Source organism: Bufo gargarizans, chromosome 2 (genome assembly GCF_014858855.1).
Source record: "Bufo gargarizans isolate SCDJY-AF-19 chromosome 2, ASM1485885v1, whole genome shotgun sequence".
In the NCBI taxonomy this organism is placed as follows: Eukaryota; Metazoa; Chordata; class Amphibia; order Anura; family Bufonidae; genus Bufo; species Bufo gargarizans.
Genome location: NC_058081.1, coordinates 516,393,540 through 516,420,751, shown reverse-complemented (window position 1 = coordinate 516,420,751; position 27,212 = coordinate 516,393,540). Strand labels below are relative to the sequence as shown.

The following is a 27,212-nucleotide window of genomic DNA, read 5'->3' as shown; positions in this document are numbered from 1 at the left end:
TCTGATTCTCACAGATAAATGTATCTGTATCTCTGATTGGTAGAGAACAAAAGGTACCTAAAATGTGTGAATAAGAGCAAAATGTCATAAAATGCTAAATTAACTTGTTGACCAATATTCAGTTTCTGGGAAGGCCCAGAGACTCTCAGATAACTGATTTGGGGCGTTGGCATGGACAGGGGTTGAGAGCTTTCAAGGAATAAAAGATCCATGCTTTGGGGTTTATGGGGGAAGCTTAGGCGGAGCAGGCACGTGACCTCCGTGAGTTATGGCCGCCCGGCCTGCCTGCTAGCTGCTAGTGCTTACTACAGGAGTGTGACATGTGTACCGGTAAGTATGGCACATGGGGAGCATCATTATCCAGTTTAGATCTGCTGATTAACACTACATATAATACAGTACACACTGAGCGGCGGGGCCAGAGTACAGTGCCTGCACGGCCGCGCCGCTCTCCCCACCTACTACAGTCCCTCCCTAGGAATCTGTGAATGCGATAATGATGGGGGCTGGGGGGACTTAGATGAAGATCAGATCACATTTTATGACCAATTTGTGCAGAAATCCATATAATTCCAAGAGGTTCACATACTTTTTCTTGCAACTGTATAATATCTCTATATGTAATATTTATTTATTTTTGTTTCATCATACTTCCATATATACTCATCAATAATAATTGTAATAATATTTTCCACACTATACACTGTATCTTTTATACGCCCACTCTTGTGTCTCATTTATTGCATCTAACCTTCAAATCGGACCCAGTAGGAGGGTGTATTGTATATAGTATATATTTATTTATAATAATTTCTTACAATTGGAGTGAGAAAACTGTAGAATGGACCCAGAAGGCATTGTTATTTTGCAAATTTGTGGTTTGCGGACCAAGATACAAACAGTTGCGTGCATGAGGTCTTACAAGTGTGTACATTTTAAAAGGGGAGCTATGCATATTTTTAAAAAACTATGGACCTCTTGGTTAGATACACCTGGGCTATCTCCTGAATCATTGGAAACAGGGCAATTGCTAGATCCTCCCTGGGTAATGATTCAATGTTGTTGCATTTGGGAAAATAAATGCTCATCTACAGTATATGACTGATGAAATAACACACTGCAGACATCCAGTAGTCCAGAAAGTGGCACAGTACTTTAAGATAAACTGGAATCCAGAGCAAACCAAGTGATAGCAGCATATTTCAAGGCTATGGACACTATTGGGGGCATTTTTTTTTCTCATCCGTATAATTGGGGACACAGGATTGACCAAGGGAAGAGCTTACACTTTGTGTGCTTAGTGTCCGCCTCCTAGCGGCAACAGCTATAGCCATGGTCAAGCCTGTCCCCACCAATGAACGGAACAGAAACAGATTTTACGGTCAGTACAAAATCTATATTTTTTTTTATTACAGCATTCTACTTATTTTGGTCTAAAAATCATTGTTTCAGGTGGTCTTTATTAAACATTTTCAACAGTCTTTCTTCTACAGCTTTCAATATCAGTGCATTTGCAGACTACCGGGCTCTCTGCTTCTGACTGAATCCGTCGGACAGCTTCTCTGTCGGCTGGCTCCGTAGCCCTTTCTGCACTTTCAGCTCATAAACATTCATTATAGCAGTGCAATCTGCAGGTAGCATGTTATAGAGCAGGAGGAGCTGAGATTTCTTTTACATGCTCTTTCTGATCTCAAGACAGGCCATTCAGCTATTATCAGTGATTGATCACATTTTCTGTGCAAAGGCCCTATTAGACCAAGTGTTTATGAGCTGTCAGGAGTTAAGTTATAAGGCTACAGATCGAGCAGTTCTTTTACACATTCACAGTGAAGCATAGAGCCTGCTTAGTCTGAAGATGTACTGAAACTGCAAGTTGTAGAAGATAAACTTGAAATTTGTTACCCCAGATTATTACGCAGCTAAGTTCCTGAGTATTGGAAGCCTAATAATAGAAAATAACACAACTAACAGAATTAATTCCATACATATACTGCATTTATATAAAACCAGTAGATAATAGAGGGAGACAGGAGTCCCTCCCTCCACTGCAAGGCTGGGTAAACATCATTGTTTCGTTTTCCATTCTTTTGATCCATCAGAACAACAAAAAAACAGATCCTGTATTTTAAAGGCTATGTACACCTTTGGAGGGACTTTTTAAATTATTATTGCATTGTACTTATTTTGAGCTAAAATCATTTATCAAATTGATCTTTATTAAAAATATGGAATTCTTTTTTGTGTACAGAGCTGAGATGCTCTACTAGCTGCCTGTGGATTTCGGTCATCTGGGGAGCAGACAGACTCCTTATCGCTGCTCTCTCACATTATAAACACTCATACTAATGAGAATGTTGCTTAAATACGTTTTTATGACCTCTTGGTAGTTTCAAGATAAGGATTATTAGATGACTGCACAAAGCGAAAGTACCAGTTACACAGCTAGGAAACAGTTAACCCTTTGTGACAGAATGGCTCAATATTTTTAATAAAGGCCAATTGCAAATATGAATTTTAGCCAAAAATGAGTAAAATGCAATCATAAACAAAAATTGCCTCCAAAAGGTGTACATAGCCTTTAAGCATCTGTTATGCTTAGTTATGCAAATTTTGCATCCGTTTTAGCCATTTCCACCTGAGATCTGTAATTTTGGACGGAAAGAAAAATACTTTGCGTAGGACTTTTTTTTTTTCTAACATCATAATGGCTTATGATGCTGGTGAGCTCCTGCCCGACCACAGGTCTGCTGTACTGTGTTATGCGAGTACATAAAAATACACTAGACCCACAGTCAGGCAGGAACTCCAGCATCATAACTCATTATGATGCTGTAAGTTCGGGCCAGAGGAGCGGCCGGCCATCACACGGAGCGCTTTTCCCAGACCAAACACATATGTGTGAAATTTTCCTTAGACAAACTGAGCCCTAAAAGCACATTGGTTTAGAGCTGTCCATTTCCAGGGTGGAGTATTCTACGTTATTTTCCTGCTTTAAAACGGCACAAGGGATGTTCCAACTCCTAATCAGGTTTTCACAAGTCTATATTTGGAGAATGATTTGTTATGTATGTTGTTTCTCGGGGATGAAGGTTGTAGGTAAGCACACAGGTCCTGAAGCTCTCGCACATGTCTATGGTTTCACCTGCAGAAGGCGCTAGCGAGCTACAACTCTGACAAAAACACCATCCTTAGGCCTCAGGGTGGACAGTGCAGTGACCTGGAGAGGGATCTGCAAGAAAGAAGAAAAGTGCAGGGGTAAGTTTACATGGGGCATATACTTTGTGGATTTTCTGCTGCAGAATTGTGAACGTAAAATACACAGATTTACTTTTCGTTAAAGGGGTTATCCAACATCACAAACAGCCCCCCCCCCCCCATGCGCTGGGCCCCTCAGAGGGAATATATGTACCCCGCTCCACTGCTGCTTCTCCCTGTACACAGATGAAAACATCCGGTGTCGGGGGGGAGCAGCCAATGGCAGGCGGGGAACGAGAGTCCCCCCTAGCATCGCGGGTGGCGCTAGGAAGGCTTGTCCCTGTGAAGCTCCACCCACTTTCCACAAAGCCTCACCCTCTTGTCGAGCATGTCGGGGAAAAAAGTGTAGATACTCTAGATGCTCCAAATTGCGCCACAGATTTTTGGCACAGATGCATTAGTAAACCAGGGTCACAGCGTTTACAGAAGCAGCAAAGGGGATTATTTCTCATCCATACATTGTGGAAAATAATCCGAGCAGACCTGGGGTGCAGATTTCACCCTTTGGCGATGCATAAATTATGCAGATTTTGCTGTGGATGATTCATTCTTTTTTGTGTTTTTTTTTTTTTTGGTCTGCAGAAATTTTGTTCTGTGTGGAGGGAATGTTCTCATGACCTGTTTTGCAGGAGGAATTTGCTTTCAGTAGGAAGCGGCAGTTTATAGCTATGACCACACCAAAAACTGACATGTCATTGAAAACAATAGAAGGCGGATCCCATGCAGATGATGGCAGCAGCTATGTGGCGCAGAATCTGCACCAAATTCCACTGTGAAAAGCTGCTGTGTGAAGAGGGCCTATCTTTTTTTGCCATTTTCTCCATACAATGCACTTTATGACCACTAGAGGTCACTATTGCCTAGAAATGTCCTCTGTGGTCATAGGAAGAGAAACTGTGTGGCGGAGTGGCAGTTTTTCTTTCTCACCTGAGTAGAAGAGCAAATCTCAAAGCGAAACTTCTGCAGGATCCGGTACAAGGTGATCTTGGCTTCCAAGATGGCAAGTCTCATGCCAATACAACTACGGGGCCCAGCTCCAAACGGTAGGTAGAGAAAGGGGTGGCGCTTCTGCTTCTCTTCAGCTGTAAATCTGCAGAAAGATCCTGACTGATGGCACCATGTAATGTAGATACTACAGCGCAAATGATCATCTGTGCCTTACCTCTCAGGTCTGAAGGCCTCTGGCTCCGGCCAGTATTTGGGATCATTCTGCATACAACCAATAGGAATCTCCAGCACGGTTCCAGATGGTATTTTGCACCCCATCACTGTGCAATCAGCAGCGGCTTCCCTGGCAAACCTGGAGGCAAAAAAGATTCCCATGATATCTTGTACCCCAGTCACATCCAATGCTGGTCTCCACAGAACTTCTCTCTGCTTCACTGTCTCTAAGGCCTTATTCACACAACCGTATTTTGTATCCGCGTTTTTTGCAGATTGTACGTGGACCTATTCATTTCTATGGGTCCACAAAAAAAAAAAAAAAAAAAAAAAAAAAAAGCTGTGTGCTGTCTGCATCCATATGTCTGGTTTGCAAATTACAGAACATGTTCTTTACTTGTCCATATGGCAGACAGGATTAACAGGATTAGTCATTGCTACTGATGGCGGTGAGAAAAATGTCTAATGCACCCAAAGGGTATCTGCATTTTGCGAATCAATAGTTAGTGGACTGCAGTACAGACATGGTCCTGTGCATGAAGCCTAAGGCTACATTCACACTGATCCGCAAAAAATGTGGATGAAGTCCTTTTGGCATCCAAATTGCATCCGTTTGTTTTGCGGATCCATTGTAACAATGCCTATCTTTGTCCGCAAAAGGGACAATAATAGGACATGCTCTATATTTTTTGTGGGGCTACGGAACGGACATATGGATGCAGACAGCACACTGTGTGCTGTCTGCATTTTTTGCGGACCCGTTGAAATGAATGGGTCCACATTCTATCCGCAAAAAAATACAAAAACGCAAGGGACACAGAAACAAAATACATTCATGTGCACGTAGCCTAAAGAGCATGCCTTGCTGTGTTGCATTGAGGCTTGTCCATTACAGATACTACAACTCCCACTATGCACAGCACTATGGTGCAGATAAGTTTGGTCTGTCAGTTCTTTGCAAACAAATTGCGAGTGAATGTAGCTGTGAATGTGAACTGAAAAATCAGGACAGCAGCTCTGGATGTGACTGGAGTAAAATACATGATGTATTGTGAATAGTGACATCTGAAGAGTTAGAGACCAGTTCAAAATGAGTAAAGAATACTTAATGGCACCCACCTAAACGCAGGGGGGTACATGCGCAGGGACTCTGAGATCACCATGTCCATATAGGGCAGATCATGAACTGTGTTGTAGTCTGCACCGTCCTATGGTATGGACAGAGACATAAGAGACTTTAGGCCGTCATTATATCTGATTTGACTCTGCATGGATTGGGGTACTTCACCAGTACCCCACACACTTCTCCTTGTCACTCACATGGTTTTCCGCAAACTTGTCCACTTCTCTTAGAAGCTTCTCCTGACACTCGGGGTGGGTGGCCAACAGGTAGGTAGTAAATGACAGGAGGCTGCTGGTGGTCTCATAGCCGGCGATGAGGAAGATGAAAGCCTGGCCCAAGATCTCCTCCTCATTCAGTGTCTTGGTGGTCTTCTTACTGGGCTCATCCCTAACATGTGCTGCCATATCTGCCTGGTTCACAATATCAAAATTTTCCACAGAAATGTTTGCGGCACAAGTCCTGGCATCCAGCATGAGCTGCAGTAAATCCCGGCGTCTCTGCAACATTTAATATTACCACTCAATATAAGATTTTGGGTGCCTTCACATGCGGCAGATTTCGTTGCTGGAAAGCAGTTCCATTCATCTGAAGGGGATTGTTTTGCAGGAAGCACATGGATTTCTGCTAGCCCCATTATGAAATATGGAACTGATTAGCAATCCGCAGAAAATTTCTGCTGCATGTGAAGGCCCCCTTAGGCCCCTTTAACACGGGCGAGAATTCAGCGCGGGTGCAATGCGTGAGGTGAACGCATTGCGCCCGCACTGAATCCGGACCCATTCACTTTAATAGGGCTGTTCAGATGAGCAGTGATTTTTACGCATCACTTGTGCGTTGCGTGAAAATCGCAGCATGTTCTATATTCAGAAAATCATATAGCATCCGGAAGCAAGTGCGAATGCAGTGCGATTTTCACGCATGGTTGCTAGGAGATGATGTTAGTAAATTGATAAAAGTCAATTTACTGTATTTCCCCATATAACATGGTTATAAAGGAAAATAATAGCATTCTTAATACAGAGGGGTTAAAAAAAAAATAAAAAAAATTAACTCACCTTATCCACTTGATTGCGCAGCCGGCATAGTCTTCTTTCTTCTTCTTTCAGGACCTGCAAAAGGACCTTTGATGACGTAACCGTGCTCATCACGTGGTGAGCGCGGTGACGTCAGCGCAGGTCCTGCTAAATGAAGATAGAAGGACCTGCGCTGACGTCACCGCGCTCACTACGTGATAAGCGGGATTACGTCATCAAAGGTCCTTTTGCAGGTCCTGAAAGATAAAGAAAGAAGATGAAGCCGGCTGCGCGAACAAGAGGATGAGGGGAATTAATTATTATTTATTTTTTAACCCCTCAAGCCACATTTTAGTAAGCATTCTGTATTAAGAATGCTATTATTTTCCTTTATAACCATGTTATAATGGAAAATAATAAAATCTACAGAACACCTAACCCAAACCTGAACTTCAGTGAAGTCCGGGTTCGGGTATGGGTACCACATACAGTTTTTTATCACGCGTGTAAAACGCATTGCACCAGTGTAATAAAAACTGAACATCGGAACGCAATTGCAGTCAAAACGGACTGCAATTGGGTGCCTACTCGTGCGGTTGTCCTGCAATGCACACGGGACGCATCCGGAACGCCCTTGTGAAAGGGGCCTTATACTTTTCATGAGCACAGGAGGCAAGAGGTGATCTGTACCTTGTCTGGCGGCTGCTGGTCTCGCAGTGCGATCATTTCCTTGATGACCTTGCCAAAGAAGCTGTTTATCTGGTCTCGTTTCTTATTGGGAAGGCGGCGAGCAATGGGGATCATAATGGACGGAAATGCCACTGGAGGGAAAGGAACAAAAAGACATGAGATTTTATATAATATGTTATATTCCTTCTGGGAATGTTGGGTGACACCCAGCTGTCCTAGAGTCCTGACTGGCAGATCTGCCTAATTTTGGAGACTCCCCATTCAAGAGCGACTTGTGCTGAGCATTTATTATATAACAAGTCTCATGAATATTAACGAGGTCAGTGCCTCAATGATGCTGGAAAAATTGGCACCTGCATTTTTGATTCGATGACCGGCACAAAGTGTTGAGTGAACTTGTGTTTTCAAGTTCGGATTACAAGGTTCATGTTATCTAAGAATTCTGTTATGGATTCCGCTACCACGGACCATAGCAGAATCCATAATGGATTTCTTAGATAACCCGAACCCTGTACGCCGAACTTGAAACACAAGTTCGCTCAACACTACCGGCAGAAAGTAACTGACATGCGCACTGAGGCCTAGTTCACTCTTCAGTGTTTGGTCAGTGATTTCCATCAGTGATTGTGAACCAAAACTAGATTTTTGTACTTACCGTAAAATCTGTTTCTCTTCCGTTCATTGGGGACACAGGCATTGACCATGGGTATAGCTGTTGCCGCTAGGAGGCGGACACTAAGCACACAAAATGTAAGCTCCTCGCTCTTCAGCTATATCCCTTCCTTCAGGGACCAAGCTAATCAGTTTAGTGCAAAAGCAGTAGAAGAAAACAGACATAAGAAAAATCACATTATGTGCAAACCCAGAACCACACAGGCACGAAAAGGTCCATAAACAAAAAAATTGGTGGGAGCTGTGTTCTCCAATGAACGGAAGAGAAACAGTTTTTACGGTAAGTACAAAAATCTAGTTTTCACATCCGTCTCATTGGGGGACACAGGCATTGACTATGGGACATTCCAGAGCAGTCCCTGAGGGTGGGCTTAATTACAACCCCCCTGTCAATCAAAGAATCGTTGTTTGCAAAACTCTACGCCCCAAAGAAGCGTCAGAAGATGCAAAGGTGTGCACTCTGTAAAACTTAGAAAAAGTATGCAAAGACTACCAGGTTGCCGCCTTGCACACCTGAAGGGCCGAAGCCCCATGATGCACCGCCCAATAGGCTCCCACTGCCCGAGCCGAATGAGCAGTTACCCGGCATGCACCAGATCCAAAGTATGGAGCGACTGTTCTCGAGGATAAGACAGGTCATGACAAAATGAAGGAAGAATAATCTCCTCATTTAGATGGAATTTCGACACCACCTTCGGCAAGAAGGACTGCACAGGGCGAAGGACCACCTTATCCTGATGGAGGATCAGGCAGGGCGACCAACATGACAGAGCCACGAGTTCCGACACTCTACGGATAGAAGTAATTGCAACCAAAAAAGCCAGGAAGACAGGAAGCGCAGCGACACCTGCTGCAAAGCTCAAACGGAAAAGATTGGAGAGCGTTGAGCACTAGATTAAGATCCAAAGGATCCAGTGGAGGACGGAAGGGGGGCGCAGCATGCACCACCCCCTGCAGAAAAGTCCGAACCTCCAAAAGCGAATAATTTAACTGAAAAAGAATGGAGAGAGCAGACACTGGCCTTTTGAGAGAGCTGAGAGCCAGCCTCAAGTCCATGCCTGACTGCAGGAAAGCCAAAAGTCGCGGCAATCAAAAACGAACAGGAGACAGCTGTCTCCGCTCGCACCAACTAAAGTAGGACTTCCAAGTCCGGTGGTAGATTCTGGAAGACGACGGCTTCTTGTCACGAAGCATAGTCTGGACCACTGCATCTGAAAAACCCAGAGCCTTCAGTACGGCGGCTTCAACAGCCATGCCGTTAAATGTAGCAACCATAAATTCAGGTGGAAGATCGGCCCCTGCGACAGCAAGTCCTCCCGAAGAGGAAGACGCCAAGGTTCGTTGGCGAGAAGTGCGACTAGGGATGCATGCCACACCCTGGGGCCTCGAGAATGACGAGCAGTCCCTCGGACCTGATCTTCCTGAGAAGCCGCAGAAGAGGCAGGAACACGTAAGGAAACGTGAACCGACTCCATGGGATCACCAGTGCATCGCATGCCAGGGTCCTGGGGTCCCTGGACCGTGCGACGAAGTCCTCGACCTTGTTGTTGAAGCGTGAGGCCATGAGCCACATCCGGCTGACCCCACCTCTCGCATATGTCCCAAAAGACCTGCGGGTGAAGAGCCCACTCGAGAGGCTTCCGGCTGAGAAATGAATTGTCTACGCCTGGAATGTGAACTGCCGATAGTGCCAGAAGCTGTTTCTCCACCATCTCCTCCATGACTGCCTAGCTCCGGGTGCCGCCCTGGTGACTGATGTACGCCACTGCTGTGGAGTTGTCGGACTGCACCCGCAGCTGACAACCCCTGAGATGGTAGGCCCAGTGTTGCAGAGAGAGACGAATCGCCCTCAACTCCAGAACATTGATTGGAAGGGAGCGCTCCTCGAGTGACCATACCCCCTGGACTGAGAGATTTTCCAACACTGCCCCCCCCCCCCCAACCCCTGAGGCTTGCGTCCGTTAACACCCTTCAACGGAGAGGGAGAAACGAACGCCCCGATGTCAACATCGGAGAGGCCATCCACCATCTGAGGGCCCGGCGCACTAGGGCAAGGAGACGCATTGGCTGATCCAAGGAGTCTGGGGAGTGATCCCAGCTGGACAGAATGTCTCGCTGAAGCGCTCTGGTATGAAACTGAGCATAGGGAACTGCTTTGAAGGCAGAAACCATGTGCCCCAGAGCCTGCATGCAGCGACGAATGGGAACCCGAGCTGGCCGCAACAATGAGCAAATCTGAAGATGGAGAGCGGATATTTTTTCCGGAGGCAAGAGCACCTTGGCCCAACAAGTGTCCAGTACCATGCCCAGATAAGTCAATCGCTGCAATGGATAAAGACAAAATGAGTAAATCAGCAGACCTGCAACACAGGGAGGTCTGCCTCCTACAGACACTAAGCTAAAACTGATTAGCTTGGTCCCTGCAGGAAGGGATATAGCTGAAGAGGGAGGAGCTTACACTTTGTGTGCTTAGTGTCCGCCTCCTAGCGGCAACAGCTATACCCATGGTCAAGGCCTGTGTCCCCCAATGAGACTGATGAGAAAACCAAGAGTGCACCCTCTACAGAAATAAGGTGTAATAGAAAGATCTGCACCGGTTCAGTGTTTGTTTTTTTTGTTTGTCTTTTACCCGTACCTGGTTTTGGCTAACAATCACTGAAATGTGAACTAGGCCTAAGGGCCCTTGCACACGACCGTATGCCCTCCGAGATATACGGTCCGTGAGCGGGCCATATGTCCCGGAGCGGCATTGATCATGCGCACGGGAGTACACAGCATCATAGATTACAATGATGCTGTGCACGTTGGGCCACCCGCGGGACTATTGTCCCGCACTTATAAGATCATATGAGTGCGGGACAATAGCCCGGCGGGTGGCCCAACGTGCACAGCATCATTGTAATCTATGATGCTGTGTACTCCCGTGCGCATGATCAATGCCGATCCGGGACATATGGCCCGCTCACGGACCGTATATCTTGGAGGACATACGGTCGTGTGCAAGGGCCCTAAGAGCGATCATTCCAATTACTATGACCCCATACACACACACACAAAATCCCTTACATGTCAGCAGAATGACAGGCTTGAATGGAGTGAACAGTTCCAGGAACTTTTTGCTGTTCTGCACTAGTGGGTGATCCGGATCTTTCTGGGAATCCACTTTGGTGCCAAATGCCACACTGGCGACAATGTCCATCGTGAAGCAAGCGTAACATCTGGGGAGGTGAGACCCAGGATAAAATATTTTACAAACTGCCTTTAATCATTGTTGAAATAACATAAGCGCACAGGCAATAGCTCTCTGTAATAACATAAGCGCACAAGCAATTGCTTTCTGTAATAACATAAGTGCACAAGCAATTGCTCTGTAATAACAAGTGCACAAGCAATTACTCTCTGTAATAACATAAGCGCACAAGCAATTGCTTTCTGTAATAACATAAGTGCACAAGCAATTGCTCTGTAATAACAAGTGCACAAGCAATTACTCTCTGTAATAACATAAGCGCACAAGCAATTGCTTTCTGTAATAACATAAGTGCACAAGCAATTGCTCTGTAATAACAAGTGCACAAGCAATTACTCTCTGTAATAACATAAGCGCACAAGCAATTGCTCTGTAATAACAAGTGAACAACCAATTGCTCTGTAATAACAAGTGCACAAGCAATTACTCTCTGTAATAACATAAGCGCACAAGCAATTGCTCTGTAATAACAAGTGAACAACCAATTGCTCTGTAATAACAAGTGCACAAGCAATTGCTCTCTGTAATAACATAAGCGCACAAGCAATTGCTTTCTGTAATAACATAAGTGCACAAGCAATTGCTCTGTAATAACAAGTGCACAAGCAATTACTCTCTGTAATAACATAAGCGCACAAGCAATTGCTTTCTGTAATAACATAAGTGCACAAGCAATTGCTCTGTAATAACAAGTGCACAAGCAATTACTCTCTGTAATAACATAAGCGCACAAGCAATTGCTTTCTGTAATAACATAAGTGCACAAGCAATTGCTCTGTAATAACAAGTGCACAAGCAATTACTCTCTGTAATAACATAAGCGCACAAGCAATTGCTCTGTAATAACAAGTGAACAACCAATTGCTCTGTAATAACAAGTGCACAAGCAATTACTCTCTGTAATAACATAAGCGCACAAGCAATTGCTCTGTAATAACAAGTGAACAACCAATTGCTCTGTAATAACAAGTGCACAAGCAATTGCTCTCTGTAATAACATAAGCGCACAACCAATTGCTCTGTAATAACAAGTGCACAACCAATTACTCTCTGTAATAACATAAGCGCACAAGCAATTGCTCTCTGTTATAACATAAGCGCACAAGCAATTGCTCTCTGTAATAACATGAGCGCACAAGCAATTGCTCTCTGTAATATAAGCGCACAAGCAATTGCTTTCTGTAATAACAAGCGCACAAGCAATTGCTCTCTGTAATATAAGCGCACAAGCAATTGCTTTCTGTAATAACCAGCGCAGAAGCAATTGCTCTCTGTTATCTGGAATGGATATGTTGTAGATCAGTCGGCACTGCGGATATGGCGTAGCAGTGCACGTGTTCTCAAATTAGCGTCCCATATAATAATAGTAATAAAGGACCGGCACTCACGCTTGAAATCTTGCAAATATTTCTTTATTGCCACATATCTGTATCAGTGACATGTTTCGGCACAAGCTGTGCCTTTTGTCAAACATTGAAAAACTCCCAATACAAAGCAATTTAAATAACCCGCCAAACAACCAGGTGCTGACGTCATGTAACCATGACGCTGAGATAAACAATCAAAAATGAAAGCAAATAAAAAAAATATCAGATGAAATATCTCAATGTCCAGAATAGTGTCTTTGTTTATGGTACAGATCAAATTGATTCAATTCCGCTGTTGAAAATAATGGTACAAGATAGAAATATAACTTACATAAAAAATTACAAAAAAACAATTGAGCTCATAGTCGCGATTAAGTCGATCCAAGTCGATGGATCCTAGGATGTATTCACTGATCTAGTGTGATAAAAGGCACTCATGTAACTCCCACATACAGGAGAACCAATACCTATACTTGGCCTTTTCACATGTGATAGTAAATTCATTATTTACATTCTTAAATGCCCATGTGGCATACTGTACATTGGCGAGACGTCCACTCGCATGAAGGGAAGGGTAATTTATTGTTACCTATACCATATCATTTTCATCAATATAAACACACAATTGCAATTTCAGATCATTGAAAGTGTATCACAACCACGCCGCTGAGGCGTCAGGAACAAACTACTGATCAAGCGTGAAGCTTTCTGGATCCATCTACTCCAAATGTTGGAACCGATGGGTCTTAGGCTGCTTTCACACTCGCATTTGGTGCGGATCAATCATGGATCTGGACAGACGGATCCGTTCAGATAATACAACTGCATTCATCCGTTCAGAACGGATCAGTTTGTATTATCTTTAACATAGCCAAGACGGATCCGTCTTGAACACCACTGAAAGTCAATAGGGGACGGATCCGTTTTCTATTGTGTCAGTGAAAACGGATCCGTCCTGACACACAATGTAAGTCAATGGGGACGGATCCCCATTGACTTACATTTAGTGTCAAGACGGATCCGTTTGGCTCAGTTTCGTCGAGCAGTGTTTTGGTGTCCGCCTCTAAAGCGAAATGGAGGCGGAACGGACGCAAACTGAGGCATTTTGAGCGGATCCTTATCTATTTAGAATGCATTAAGGGCAAAACTGATCAGTTTTGGACCGCTGGCGAGAGCCCTGAACGGATCTCACAAACGGAAACCAAAACGCCAGTGTGAAAGTAGCCTTAATCGCAACTAGGAGCTCAATAATTTTTTGTAATTTTAACATTTTCATTAATGTAAGTTATATTTCTAACTTGTACCATTATTTTCAACAGCGGAATTGACGCAATTTGATCTGTACCATAAACAAAGACACTATTCTGGACATTGAGATATTTAATCAGATTTTTTTCTTTGCTTTCATTTTTGATTGTTTATCTCAGCGTCATGGTTACATGACGTCAGCACCTGGTTGTTTGGCGGGTTATGTAAATCGCTTTGTATTGGGAGTTTTTCCCTGTTTGATTTGTTAGATACAGATATGTGGCAATAAAGAAATATTTGCGAGATTTCAGGCGTGAGTGCCAGTCCTTTATTACTACTGTTATGTGGAATGGGTCACGCTGATGCTGTTACCTTTGGACGTTACATGGTTCCCCAGAGACGGCAAATTTTTGCAAGTTACTCAGCAGCACATCACATCCCTGGTTTATGAGGGGGCACATCTAGAAGAAAGAAGAGGTGGCTCAGTAGGGACAGTAAAAGAAATATCTGGAGGTAGTCAGAGAATCTAGAAGGGGAAACACTGACTGCTAGAAAATGGGTTGGGCTGTGACAACCTTGTACATGATTAAAATAAAGGCAGGTTGTCAGCATGCAATAACTTATGACGGGGGCTGGATCTTTCTATGAAGCCCGGGTGACTATGTGACCAACTGCTTTATGTGATCTACTTTATGACCAAGAAATACGATTTTAAAGGGGTTGTCCCATCTCAGACATTGATGGCATATCACTAGGATATTCCATCAAAGAGGTCAGGGACCCACATCTATGACCAACGCCTGTCTCCAGAACAAGGCCCCTGAAGTGGAGGAGAGCACACCAGGTATGCAAGGGTGCTCTGCTCTCCATTCACTGCTATGGGAGTTCCGAAAATAGCCAAGTGAGCGCGATCAGCTACTTTTGGAAGTCCCATAGTAGTGAATGTGCCCTGATGTGCTCTCCTTCACTTCGGGGGGGGGGGGGGGGGGGTCCTTTTGGAGATAGAAGCAGGTGTCAGAGGTGGGATACCTCTTTAAGTGCAAAACTGGATAAAGTATGAAGAAAACAGCATGTGGGTATGTGTGTAATGATGAGCCTGGCTGACACAGAAAAAAAAACAGCACACAGTGGTAGAAAATGTAATGCTGACAGGCCTGGCATGAACCTACCTCTTTCATACGCGCTGCACTAAAAGACGGGGTTAGGACGCTGCGCACACGTTTCCAGTGCTCATCGCGGAGGCAAAGGAGACTGTCGCTCATTGGCTTGGTCGCCAGGTTCATCTTCTGCAGGGATCAGATTAGGAGGACGTGATACAATTGACACTCTCAGAAGCATAAATGATAAGTGGCTCCATTCTTCCTATATTACTGCCACTAGAGAACAATATGTACAGGTGATTATCAATAAATTAGAATATAATTAAAAAGTTAATATATTTCAGTAATCCATAAATAAAATGAAACATATATACATTCATTACAGACAGAGTGATGTATTTCAAGCTTTAAAGGGGTTGTCTCATCATGGACAATGGGTGCATAACACTAGGATATGCCCCCATTGTCTTAAAGGTGCCACCGCTGGGAGCCCCACCTATATCGAGAACTGAGCCCTGCAAGTGAAGGAGGGCGCACTGCGCATGCGCAGCCGCCCTCCATTCATTTTCTATGGGCGCTGGCTAAGCTTTTTCCGTCAGTCCCATAGAAATGAATGGGAGCGGGGGCCGCGCACGCGAAGTCCTCCAGCCACCACCTTGCCAGCGGTGGGACCCGCACCTATAAGACAACGGGGGCATATCCTAGCAATATGCCCCCATTATCAATGATGAGGCAACCCCTTTAACTTCTATTAATGTTGAGGAATATGGCTTACAGCTAATGAAAACCCAAAAGTTAGTATCTCAGAAAACTAGAATATTATATAACAGTGATGGCTAACCTCCAGCACTCCAGCTGTTGTAGAATTATGACTCCCAGCATGCTCCATTCATTTCTATGGAGTTCTGACAACCGCTAAGCAAGTGTGCATCTTGGGAGTTGTAGTTTTACCACAGATGGAGTGCCGGAGGTTAGCCGTCACAGTTATATAAGACCAATTCAAAACTATTTTTAATACAGAAATATTGACCTACAGAAAAGTATATACAGTATATGCATTCAATACTTGGTTGAGGCTCCTTCTCCATGAATAAGTGCATCAATGTGGAGTGGCATAGATCAGCCTGTGGCACTGCTGAGGTGTTATGGAAGCCCAGGTTGCTTTGAAAGTGGCCTTCAGCTCGTCTGCATTGTTGGGTGTCTCATCTTCTTCTTGACAATACCCCTTGGATTTTCCAAGGGGGGAAAAAGGTCAGGGTGAGTTTGTTGGCCAATCAAGCACAGTGATACTGTGGTTATTAAACCAGGTATTGCTACTTCTGGCAGTGTGGGCAGGTGCCAAGTCCTGCTGGAAAATGAAATCAGCATCTCCATAAAGCTTGTCAGCAGAGAGAAGCATGAAGTGCTCCAAAATCTCCTGGTAGACGCCTGTGCTAACTGTGGACTTGATATAACAGTGGACCAACGCCAGCAGATGGCATGGCTTCCCCAAACCATCACTGACTGTGGAAACTTCACACCAGACCTCAAGCAACTTGGATTGTGTGCCTCTCCACTCTTCCTCCAGACTCTGGAACCTTAATGTTCAAATAAAATGCAAATTGACTTTCATCTGAAAACAGGACTTTGGACCACTGAGCGGCAGTCCAGTCCTTTTTCTCCTTGGCCCAGGTAAGACGCTTCTGAGGTTGTCTTTAAGTCATGATTGGCTTGACAAAGAAGATGTAGCTCATGTCCTGGATACATCTGTGCGTGGTGGCACTTGAAGCATGACTCCAGCCGCAGTCCACTTCTTGTGAATCTTGACAATCCTTTCAAGGCTGTGGTTATCCCTGTTGCTTGTGCGCACTTTTCTATCACACTCAACTTTCCATCAATATGCTTGGATACAGCACTCTGTGAACAGCCAGCTTTTTATACCCTCCTTGTGTCAATGACTGACTTCTGGACAACTGCAAAGTCAGCAGTCTTCCCCATGATTGTGTAGCCTGCTGAACAAGACCAAGAAGGGACCACTGAAAGGCTTACGAAACCTTAGCAGGTGTTTTCTGTTGGCAGGCTGATTACAGTGTGACACCATGAGTCTACAATATTGAACTTTTTCACCATATTCTAGTTTTACTTACATTAGCTGTAAGCCATAATCAACATTAAAAGAATTTGAAATAGATCATTCTGTGTGCAGTGAGTCTAATATATGAGTTTCAGTTTTTGAACTGAATTACTGAAATAAATTAACTTTCCCATGATACTGTAATTTATTGAGATGCACCAGTATGATGCTCCTACTCAGCTCAGGAGCAGCCTAATACAGTTCACAGAGAATTGTCTAAATTGGATACAATTGTAGCAAATCCTCAGGATTGTTCATCCCCTGGAGGCAAACATTCATGTTTCCATTCACTGACAGCAAGCAGAACTTACCATCCTGTTAGTAAAGTTCAAAAAGTCTTTCTGAAGAACCTGCTTAACGGCCTCCGGGTCAGACAAGAGAACCATCGGACGTCGTCCCAAGTAATACCTATATAATATTCAGATAGAATACGCTCATAGTCGGGTATACAAGGCACTCTGCTGCACTGCATTATGGGAAACGTATTTCCTGGTGTGAACACAGCATGTCCTGCAATGACTTACAGCAGAGCATGATCATGTACAGACACTGAACCCAAAGGGACCAATGAGATTCTACAGCCTGAGCACGAAGAGACGCAAAGAGAATTTCAATGAAGCTCTGAGTGCGACTGGAGTAGAACTTACAAGACCAGTAAAGCAAGAGGATCGGACTACAACGTACTTCACTTACCCAGAGATAGGTCCGTACTTCTTCAGAATCTGACTGGATCCTTCCCAGAAGCCCTTGGAAATTATATTAAGATTTACAGTTACTAAGCAGAGTAGAGGAAAACCAGCTTAGAAGAGCAGCAACTCCCATCATCTTACCTTCCGGAACAGCAACACATTCCCAATGAACGGAGTCGGCTTAGGATGTCTTATCCCCATTTTCTGCAACTGGGAGAAAGCCGATATAGAATACCTGCAGGAGAAGCGGCCATTAAAGAATTCAATCCAGGAACCTCCCCATCCTCCATAAAACCCAGTCATCATACGGTTAATTATATATCATGGACATAACCCTGTAGGCTAGCTGCACATGTCGAAAAACTGCAGCGTAATACAGTAACGGCAAAGCGTATGAGATTGGACAAATCTCCTGCATACTTTGCTTTTCTCTTCTGTGGGGAATAGGACCGCCGTGAGGATTTTGAATCTTGCAGCATGTTGTTTTTTTGCCGATTTTAGTGCAGATTTCACCCTCTGCAATGCAATGGTTGAGATCAGGGAAAAACCACATCAAAATCCACAACATTAGTCCTCAAGTAGCACATGCGGATTTTGGTGCGGAAACACTGAGAAATCCGCACGAAAATCCGTGCAGAATTTCTGTTTTCAAATTTGCCTCTGTGTGCAGACACCCTTCGGGATTCAATTTTTTCATGTGGATTTTGAAACAGAAAAGCTGCAGTGTAATACAGTACAAGTAAAGTGAATCCGATTTGACAAATCTCATCTACGCTTTTCTTTTCTTTAGGCCCCATTCACACATCAGTGTTCGGTCAGTGATTTCCATCAGGGATTGTGAGCCAAAACCAGGATTGGAGCCTCCACAGAAATAAAGTATAAGGCCTTTTTCACACAACCGTATGGCTTTTGCAGTGTTTTGTGGTCCTTTTTTCACGGATCCGTTGTTCAGTTTTTTTTGTTTCCGTTTCTGTTCCGTTTTTCCGTATGGCATATACAGTATACAGTAATTACACAGAAAAAATTGGGCTGGGCATAACATTTTTCGTGAATGGAGCCACGGAACGTGATTTGCGGGCAATAATAGGACATGTTCTATCTTTCAACAGAACGGAAATACGGAAATGGAAGGCATACGGAGTACATTCCGTTTTTTTTGCGGAACCATTGATGCAAATTACTGACCAAACACGGACGTGTAAATGAGGCTTTAGTGGGTAAATTGACCTGCCATGTAGATTTAGAAACCCGCAGCATGTCAACTGTTTGTGTGTTTTTTCTGTGCAGATTTTACCCTTTGCGATACAGAGAATGAGATCTGCGGCAAAATCTGCATCAAATCCGCACCAAAAACTGCAAGTAACTTGATGTGGTGCAGAAACAGAAATATGCAAGAAAATTCATTCTGAATATTTGTTAACCCGCACCCGTGTGCTGGCATCCTAAAAACTGCACACAAAATGCACCAAAACCACAGAAAATAGTGCAAATTTTGGTGCAGTTGTGGTGCGGATTTCATGCTGATTTCCTACATACAAATCCGCATTGGGCACAGGTACTCTTAAAGTCGTTTTTTTTCTGTCTTCCACAGTACCCTGCTCTGCAACATGGCACTGGGTTAGACCTAGAGCACTATACATCCTGAGCTTCCTGGTGTATGAACAAAAATTCCAATGACACAAGCAAAGCAATAACAAAGAAAAGTGTATGTGTATAGTCTCAGGATTTATGCGAAGAGATGAGACCCCTCCCTCAGTAGAGGCACCATTGTAGATTGTTGTGACCCCTCTCCCCTTCTGGAGGGTTTACCAATCCCCTCCTGTTCCCACAGTATGCAGATGTAGAGTACACAGCATTGCCGGGGGAAGGGGGGGTGGGAGACCCAAGAAATAGGTGAATACAGACACCAGCAGAGCCGCCTCCTAGGGGGGCTCCACCCCCACATACAAGTGGCCAGTTACTGTTCACGCCCGTCTTCATGCATAAGAATCATCCAGGAGACGGGGATGGAGACAAACACTCAACTGCCTGCCCACCAAAAAAGATTTAACCCCTGGTCTGCTGGCACATACCAAAATGTCTGCAATTTCTATTACTGCTGACAACAAAGCTCCATCTAATGACCAAAAGGTTGTCACAATCCCACCCCCTGTTACTGACATTATGGAATATAATTACATTGTGGTTAGACATGAGATCCACACACCTTATACTACAGTAACAGCTATTCCATCTATTACTGCTGACAACCAGCCTCTATATCATGTCTGAGAGGTTGTCACAGCCCCACCCCCTGTTACTGACATCACTGAGTATAATAGTAATACAATTACATTGTAATCAGACATGAGATCCACACACCTTATACTACAGTAACAGCTATTCCATCTATTCCTGCTGACAACCAGCCTCTATATCATGTCTGAGAGGTTGTCACAGCCCCGCCCCCTGTTGCTGACATCACTGAATATAATTACACTGTGATCAGACATGAGATCCACACACCTTAGGCTACTTTCACACTAGCGTTCGGGCGGATCCGTTCTGAACGGATCCGCTCATATTAATGCAGACGGTGGCTCCGTTCAGAACGGATCCGTCTGCATTAAAATGGCAAAAAAAAGCTAAGTGTGAAAATAGCCTCGGACGGATCCGTCCAGACTTTCAATGTAAAGTCAATGGGGGACGGATCCACTTGAAGATTGAGCCATATTGTGGCATCTTCAAACGGATCCGTCCCCATTGACTTACATTGTAAGTCTCGACGGATCCGCACGGCCAGGCGGAGACCCGAACGCTGCAAGCAGCGTTCAGCTGTCCGCCTGTCCGTGCGGAGGCGAGCGGAGCGGAGGCTGAACGCCGCCAGACTGATGCAGTCTGAGCGGATCCGCTCCATTCAGACTGCATCAGGGCTGGACGGAGGCGTTCGGGTCCGCTCGTGAGCCCCTTCAAACGGAGCTCACGAGCGGACACCCGAATGCTAGTGTGAAAGCAGCCTTATACTACAGTAACAGCTATTCCATGTATTACTGCTGACAACCAGCCTCTATATCATGTCTGAGAGGTTGTCACAGCCCCGCCCCCGTTACTGACATCACTCACCAGTATAGTAATCCTAGCAATCCTGCAATAAGGGCAAAGGTTACTTTAGTGTCGTCCAGTCCATCCACCCAGGACTCCTCCATTCCTCCTGTGTCCTACAGTCAGTTCCTGTGAAAAATAATGCACATTTCAGCAACAGGCAGCATGTCCAGGGAGCGACGGCAGCCCCCACGGGATGAGGCGGGGTGTCTCATAAATATTTATTTATTACGTTCCTTCTCGTGCAGGAAAACGGAATAAACACTGAATATGATGAAGTTATCATGAGCAGACTGCCCACCACACATAGTACCACTTCCTCTCCACCGATAACACATAGAAAACCAGGACGACTGGCTGGATATGATAAAGAACACGCCATCATATGGCACACAGGACAACTCTACTAATCAGTCTTCTGTAGACACCAATGCATATTCATCGCCCCAAAGACTCTTCATGGATCACAAGTTACAGCAAAAAGTATAATGAGCTACGATCCTAAACTAGGATGAACATGTATCTTTCCTTGTACTGTGTCCACTAGATGTCCCTGCTCTGATCCACACAAGCTATTGAAAAGTACACCCAGTGTACAGTGCAGGAGAAGTGGTACTGTGCAGTGTCCATATATACAGAATAAGAGCAGATACTGAGAATTACACCCAGTATATAGGACAAGAGAAGCGGTACTGTGCAGTGTCCATATATACAGAATAAGAGCAGATACTGAGAATTACACCCAGTATACAGGACAGGAGAAGTGGTACTGTGCAGTGTCCATATATACAGAATAAGAGCAGATACTGAGAATTACACCCAGTATATAGGACAAGAGAAGCGGTACTGTGCAGTGTCCATATATACAGAATAAGAGCAGATACTGAGAATTACACCCAGTATACAGGACAAGAGAAGTGGTACTGTGCAGCGTCTATATATACAGAATAAGAGCAGATACTGAGAATTACATCCAGTATACAGGACAGGAGAAGTGGTACTGTGCAGTGTCCATATATACAGAATAAGAGCAGATACTGAGAATTACACCCAGTATATAGGACAAGAGAAGCGGTACTGTGCAGTGTCCATATATACAGAATAAGAGCAGATACTGAGAATTACACCCAATATACAGGACAAGAGAAGTGGTACTGTGCAGTGTCCATATATACAGAATAAGAGCAGATACTGAGAATTACACCCAGTGTACAGTGCAGGAGAAGTGGTACTGTGCAGTGTCCATATATACAGAATAAGAGCAGATACTGGGAATTACACCCAGTATACAGGACAGGAGAAGTGGTACTGTGCAGTGTCCATATATACAGAATAAGAGCAGATACTGGGAATTACACCCAGTATACAGGACAAGAGAAGTGGTACTGTGCAGTGTCCATATATACAGAATAAGAGCAGATACTGAGAATTACACCCAGTATACAGGACAAGAGAAGTGGTACTGTGCAGTGTCCATATATACAGAATAAGAGCAGATACTGAGAATTACACCCAGCATACAGGACAGGAGAAGTGGTACTGAGCAGTGTCCATATATACAGAATAAGAGCAGATACTGAGAATTACACCCAGTATACAGGACAAGAGAAGTGGTACTGTGCAGTGTCCTTATATACAGAATAAGAGCAGATACTGAGAATTACATCCAGTATACAGGACAGGAGAAGTGGTACTGTGCAGTGTCCATATATACAGAATAACAGCAGATACTGAGAATTACACCCAATATACAGGACAAGAGAAGTGGTACTGTGCAGTGTCCATATATACAGAATAGGAGCAGATACTGAGAATTACACCCAGTATACAGGACAAGAGAAGTGGTACTGTGCAGTGTCCTTATATACAGAATAAGAGCAGATACTGAGAATTACACCCAGCATACAGGACAGGAGAAGTGGTACTGTGCAGTGTCCATATATACAGAATAAGAGCAGATACTGAGAATTACACCCAGTATACAGGACAAGAGAAGTGGTACTGTGCAGTGTCCTTATATACAGAATAAGAGCAGATACTGAGAATTACATCCAGTATACAGGACAAGAGAAGTGGTACTGTGCAGTGTCCTTATATACAGAATAAGAGCAGATACTGAGAATTACATCCAGTATACAGGACAGGAGAAGTGGTACTGTGCAGTGTCCATATATACAGAATAAGAGCAGATACTGAGAATTACACCCAGTATACAGGACAAGAGAAGTGGTACTGTGCAGCGTCTATATATACAGAATAAGAGCAGATACTGAGAATTACATCCAGTATACAGGACAGGAGAAGTGGTACTGTGCAGTGTCCATATATACAGAATAAGAGCAGATACTGAGAATTACACCCAGTATACAGGACAGGAGAAGTGGTACTGTGCAGTGTCCATATATACAGAATAAGAGCAGATACTGAGAATTACACCCAGTATACAGGACAAGAGAAGTGGTACTGTGCAGTGTCCATATATACAGAATAAGAGCAGATACTGAGAATTACACCCAGCATACAGGACAGGAGAAGTGGTACTGAGCAGTGTCCATATATACAGAATAAGAGCAGATACTGAGAATTACACCCAGTATACAGGACAGGAGAAGGGGTACTGTGCAGTGTCCATATGTACAGAATAAGAGCAGATACAGAGAATTACACCCAGTATACAGGACAGGAGAAGTGGTACTGTGCAGTGTCCATATATACAGAATAAGAGCAGATACTGAGAATTACATCCAGTATACAGGACAGGAGAAGTGGTACTGTGCAGTGTCCATATATACAGAATAAGAGCAGATACTGAGAATTACACCCAGTATACAGGACAAGAGAGGTGGTACTGTGCAGTGTCCCTATATACAGAATAAGAGCAGATACTAAGAATTACACCCAGTATACAGGCACAGGAGAAGTGGTACTGTGCAGTGTTCCTATATACAGAATAAGAGCAGATACTGAGAATTACACCCAGTATACAGGACAGGAGAAGTGGTACTGTGCAGTGTCCATATATACAGAATAAGAGCAGATACTGAGAATTACACCCAGTATACAGGACAAGAGAAGTGGTACTGTGCAGTGTCCATATATACAGAATAAGAGCAGATACTGAGAATTACACCCAGCATACAGGACAGGAGAAGTGGTACTGAGCAGTGTCCATATATACAGAATAAGAGCAGATACTGAGAATTACACCCAGTATACAGGACAGGAGAAGTGGTACTGTGCAGTGTCCATATATACAGAACATTTCCATAGTTTACTTACCTTTATAGAACAGTCGCAGTCTGTGTGTAAGGGTTAACGTGTGCCGGGTGTGATACCCGAGGAGTCACTGTGTACGGAACTGTCTGTCAGGCTGTCATAACAGATCTGGGGCAGTATGGTGAGGGGGCGGTCGGATCATGCAGACACCTGGAAGATTGCATCTCACAGACCGGTAGACTTTGCCAAAAATCTGAAGCCAAGGAGTCATTTTCAGTACCCTGACTAATCAGGTAATCCAAGGTGAGTTACGCCCGACATGTCTGCTTTACACAGAAGCATCGATAAGACACAATCGCTATGAACGCTGCTTCCACCATCCAAATGAACTAGAGGTGTCACAAGGTTGGAAGGGAGATCTGCCCTGAAAATGGAGACCTTCCAAAACCTCCCAAATTCTAGTACGCTAAGCGTGCTTCGGCATGTTCATGTTTATAGAAGGTTATGAATCTATTGTTCTAAAGCAGGCACTATTCACTACGTGTTGTAATACAGTGCTTATACATGTCAGACCATCTGCCTGTCAGAAAGAACATCTTCTGGGAGATCAGAGACGTCTCCATATTATAAACCAATGCCTTGCCAAGAGATTAGATAAACACCACTGAAAACCTTCATACCAGTAATCAAAACCTAGCGGAAAAAAACTAGAATGAGTGATGAATGTCAAAGAATATTCTAATGCCTTATTTTGTTGCCGTACATTATGCTTAGCTTTGCCCATCTTATAAGCTCCAGTCACATCCAGAGCTGCATTCACATTCTGGCTTTTGTTATATTGTATTATTGTTGAGTTACTTCCAGAGCTGTATTCTTAATTCAGTCCATAAACACAGTGCTGTATTGTGAAAAATGAAGGTTACCTATTGGCATGTGTATAGATAGGTCAGGAGAGATAGTGATTAACAAAACAAGCATTCGAAGGACGTGCATATGGCCAGCCTTAACACACTACTCACAAAAAGTGGGTATTTGGCTTTCAGGTGAAATTTATGGAAAATATATAGAAGTTCACGCTACACTGATATATCATGACAGTAGGCCATTTAAGTAGAAGCAGCAATGGTGATTTCCTCATCTCAAACAATTTATGGAAACAAAGGCCAACCCCAGTGGTGGGTATACCCCCACAAAAATGTCAGTCTCAATAACTTGTCATGTGGCCTTAAGCATCTGTTACAGCTTGACAACGTCTCATGCTGTTCACAAGTCACCTTATTGTCTGCTGAGGCATGGCACCCCCCTCTTTTGAAGGGCGGCCCACAGGTCATTGAGGTTCTGGGGTACAGAGTTATGAGCCTCTACACGGCGACTCAACTAATCCCATAGGTTTTCAATAGGATTCAGTTCTGGAGAAAGTGCAGGCCACTCTATTTTAGGTTCCCCAGTCTCCAGCAGCTGTTCCCTAATGATGTGACCTCAATGAGCTGGCGCATTATTGTCCATGAAGATGAAATTAGGCCTTGTCGCATTGTCTTAAAGGTGCGGGTCCCCCCACTGGAACCCACACTTATATAGAGAATGGAGCCCCGAAAGTGGTGGAGGGTGCACTGCGCATACGCAGCCGCCCTCCATTTTCTATGGCTGAGCACTGGCTTGGCTATTTCCGTTGAGGTCATAGAAGTGAATGGGAGTGGTGGGCGGTCATGTGCGGTACGCTCCCATTCACTTCTATGGGGAGAGCCCTTGGTGGTGGCCAGATCGGAGTCCTCCAGCCACCACTTTGCGGGGCTCCATTCCCGATATAGGGGCAGATCCCAGCGGTGGGACCCACACCTCTAAGACAATGGGGGCATATTCTAGCGAAATGCCCCCATTGTCTGTGATGAGACAACCCCTTTAAGTTCACCTGTAAAGGTTAGAGTGCATTTTAGGTTCATCCTGAAATTTCACCCACAAGCCAAATATCCCTAACTTTTTGGCCTCTTTCACACGGGCGTCAGTTTTTTTTCCCGGATAAGAGGCGGGTGCGTTGCGGGAAAATGCGCAATTTTTCCGCGCGAGTGCAAAACATTGTCATGCGTTTTGCACTGAAAAATCGTGCAGGTTTGGTACCCAAACCCGAACTTCTTCACAGAAGTTCAGGCTTGGGATTGATGTTCTGAAGATTGTATTGTATTGTATTGTATTATAACCATGTTATAAGGGAAAATAATAGCATTCTGAATACAGAATGCATAGTATAATAGTGCTGGGAGTGTTAAAAATTTTTTTTTTTAAGTTAACTCACCTTATCCTCTTGATCGCGTAGTTCCCGGTCGGTCTCTTCTTTAGCTGTGGGCTAAATGACCTGTGGTGACGTCAGATCACATGCTCCAATCACATGGTCCATCACTGTGGTGATGGAGCATGTGATCTGACATCACCACAGGTCCTTGTTATAAGGGAAAATAATACAGTGAATAGACTGTCACATAGAACCCATCCGTGAAAATCGCACCGCATCCACACTTGCTTGCGGATGCTTGTGATTTTCACGCAACCCCATTCATTCAGTGAAAAACGCAGAATATGGCCTCATGCACACGACAGTTTTTTTTCACGGCCCGCAAAAACGGGGTCCGTGGGTCCGTGATCCGTGACCGTTTTTCCGTCCGTGGGTCTTCCTGGATTTTTAGAGGATCCACGGACATGAAAAAAAGTCATTTTGGTGTCCGCCGGGCCGTGCGGAGCCAAACGGATCCGTCCTGAATTACAATGCAAGTCAATGGGGACGGATCCGTTTGACGTTGACACAATATGGTGCCATTTCAAACGGATCCGTCCCCATTGACTTTCAATGTAAAGTCTGGAGTTCTGTTATACCATCGGATTGGAGTTTTCTCCAATCCGATGGTATATTTTAACTTGTAGCGTCCCCATCACCATGGGAACGCCTCTATGTTAGAATATACTGTAGGATATGAGCTACATCGTGAAACTCATTTCCGACAGTATATTCTAACACAGAGGCGTTCCCATGGTGATGGAGACGCTTCAGGTTAGAATATACAAAAAAACTGTGTACATGACTGCCCCCTGCTGCCTGGCAGGTGCTGCCAGGCAGCAGGGGGCAGACCCCCCCCCCCCCCCTGTTTTTAACTCATTGGTGGCCAGTGGGCCCCCTCTCCCCTGTTGTTAACTCGTTGGTGGCCAGTGTGCGCACCCCCCTCCCTCCCTCCCTCTATTGTTTTA

The 27,212-nt window shown here is 44.4% G+C and overlaps 1 protein-coding gene across 6 annotated transcripts in view; it reads right to left on the bottom strand.

Moving 5' to 3' along the window:
* Nucleotides 1-2,636: 2,636 nt before the first annotated feature.
* Nucleotides 2,637-27,212, bottom strand: part of TBXAS1 (thromboxane A synthase 1) — a 38,367-nt gene continuing 13,791 nt past the window's right edge. For 4 of the 6 annotated variants that reach the window (XM_044281330.1, XM_044281328.1, XM_044281329.1 and 1 more), the window contains exons 2-14: nt 20,784-20,891; nt 17,823-17,916; nt 17,686-17,738; nt 17,304-17,400; nt 14,949-15,065; nt 14,152-14,240; nt 10,981-11,132; nt 7,243-7,373; nt 5,737-6,036; nt 5,536-5,624; nt 4,418-4,555; nt 4,183-4,345; nt 2,637-3,229 (exon numbers count right to left, since the gene is read on the bottom strand). In XM_044281330.1, the coding sequence (XP_044137265.1) occupies nt 3,155-3,229; nt 4,183-4,345; nt 4,418-4,555; nt 5,536-5,624; nt 5,737-6,036; nt 7,243-7,373; nt 10,981-11,132; nt 14,152-14,240; nt 14,949-15,065; nt 17,304-17,400; nt 17,686-17,738; nt 17,823-17,916; nt 20,784-20,866 (1,581 nt within the window). In that variant the 5' untranslated portion in view covers nt 20,867-20,891 and the 3' untranslated portion in view covers nt 2,637-3,154. Of the gene's footprint in view, nt 3,230-4,182; nt 4,346-4,417; nt 4,556-5,535; nt 5,625-5,736; nt 6,037-7,242; nt 7,374-10,980; nt 11,133-14,151; nt 14,241-14,948; nt 15,066-17,303; nt 17,401-17,685; nt 17,739-17,822; nt 17,917-20,783; nt 21,421-24,041; nt 24,468-27,212 lie in introns of those variants that run through there. The other 2 variants (XM_044281326.1, XM_044281325.1) reach the window with 2 other exon arrangements.